Consider the following 1,721-nt stretch of genomic DNA (forward strand, 5'->3'; position numbering starts at 1 on the left):
TAAATAAAATGTATTATTATTATTATTATTATTATGTAAAACGATTGAAAATTACAATTAGAGCACAAACCCATATGGAGAATTCAGACAACTTAGAAGCAACAATTTCCCTCTCTGCCTGAACCTAAACGTCTTTAGAAAGCTCAATGTTTTGTCTCATCAGTGTTCAAATCACGTGCTTTTTAATGCATTTAACAGCCAGCAGATATTTGATTTGTAATCGAGACTTAAAACTTAAAATTAGAAGCAGTTGAGGACCACAAGTCATCGAAAAGCGAACTACACACGATCAGTTGTATACTTTAAAAGACTGCTGTCGAGACACTGACGTCCATGAAAGCAGCCGTTGGAGAGGAACGGCCGTGTGATTCCTGTTTTCACATTTGTTAGGTAAAAAAAAAAAGTCACTGTTGCGGGGGGATTTAAAAAATCCCCCCGCAACAGTGGCTGGTTGTCAAAAAAGTGAACTTCAGGCCCTGGATGCAGGGACATGTGCGATTATGAGACAGACATGTGACTCCAAATGGCGATCCCTCCAGCCGTTCTCGGGCATTTTAGTTGTTGTTGTGGTTTTTTTGTTGTCCCTTCAGGGCTTCCTCCATGACCTCTTCCTCCAACACGGGAAGTCCTTCACCCCCGAAAAACTGGAGACGTACACCGACACCATGGTAACAGGAGGGGAGAGGGATCTGGTGTTAAGATGTTAATCATTGACAGAGTGATTCCAATCTGATGGGGGTTTTTTTTTCCTCTCGTAGATGAAGATGTTTGACAAAAACAGGGATGGCCGACTGGACCTAAATGACCTGGCCCGGTACTGTGGACCTGTGATGTGTGGCCATTAGGAGAATCATCACAAAAAAACTGATCATGATTGTGTAAAATACATACATCTGATAGCATTTTAATCATATTGACAATCTTTTCTTGTCTCAAGAATCTTGGCCCTGAAAGAGAACTTCCTACTGAAGTTTAAGATGGATGTAAGTGTGAAGAGTTACTTTTTTTTAATACTTAAAGTGCCCATTTTATGAAAAAAATCCTGCCTTGCACTGACCAAAGTAGGAGAAAGAGTTATCTAGCTCATGGCATCTTACCGAGCTACTGAGCATGTGCGACTCCAGACAAAGATAAAGACGTGAGATGTCTCACTCTGCAGCTAAAACAAGTGAGATGTCTTACTCTGGAGTTAAAACAGAGACCTGTGGTGTGTCTCAAATCGTGCACTTCTGTAGGCCTACTTATACTAACTTTTTAAGTACATAGTGCGCTCACATTGTCCAAGTGCGGTCAAATGCAGTAAACTTACAGTACCCGGGTGGTGCACGTAGAGTACCCGGGTGGTGCACTCTAAACAGTCAGAAAGTTGATTGTTGATTAATGGACATTTTCCACACTCAACGGTCGCCATCTCGGCTACGTAGCGGAAGGGGCGGAGCTAAAAACAGTTAAAAACTTTCGATAATGGCGGCCGAAGACGCAATAGTGAGGCCGACGGAGCAATGCATATTTTACGCACTATGCAAGTAAGTACGTAGTGTACAAAGGGCACAATTTGAGACACACTACTAGACACACAGGGTGAAGACAGGATCTGCAGCAATTTACAGTACAACAAAAATATGGTGTTTTTTGAAAATGAACCCAAGGAAACCTATTGTGGTCCAACCTCAAAATACAATTATGAACCTGAAAATGAGCAGAATAAGGGCGCTTTAATA

At 41.6% G+C, this 1,721-nt stretch overlaps 1 protein-coding gene across 1 annotated transcript in view; it reads left to right on the forward strand.

Moving 5' to 3' along the window:
* Window positions 1-1,721, forward strand: part of LOC116693080 (secretagogin) — a 14,816-nt gene that overhangs the window by 9,382 nt on the left and 3,713 nt on the right. The window contains exons 6-9 of the mRNA XM_032521773.1: window positions 591-668; window positions 759-814; window positions 938-996; window positions 1,125-1,168. Of these exons, the coding sequence (XP_032377664.1) occupies window positions 591-668; window positions 759-814; window positions 938-996; window positions 1,125-1,168 (237 nt within the window). The remainder of the gene's footprint in view (window positions 1-590; window positions 669-758; window positions 815-937; window positions 997-1,124; window positions 1,169-1,721) is intronic.

This window comes from Etheostoma spectabile, chromosome 7 (genome assembly GCF_008692095.1).
Source record: "Etheostoma spectabile isolate EspeVRDwgs_2016 chromosome 7, UIUC_Espe_1.0, whole genome shotgun sequence".
NCBI classification, from domain to species: Eukaryota; Metazoa; Chordata; class Actinopteri; order Perciformes; family Percidae; genus Etheostoma; species Etheostoma spectabile.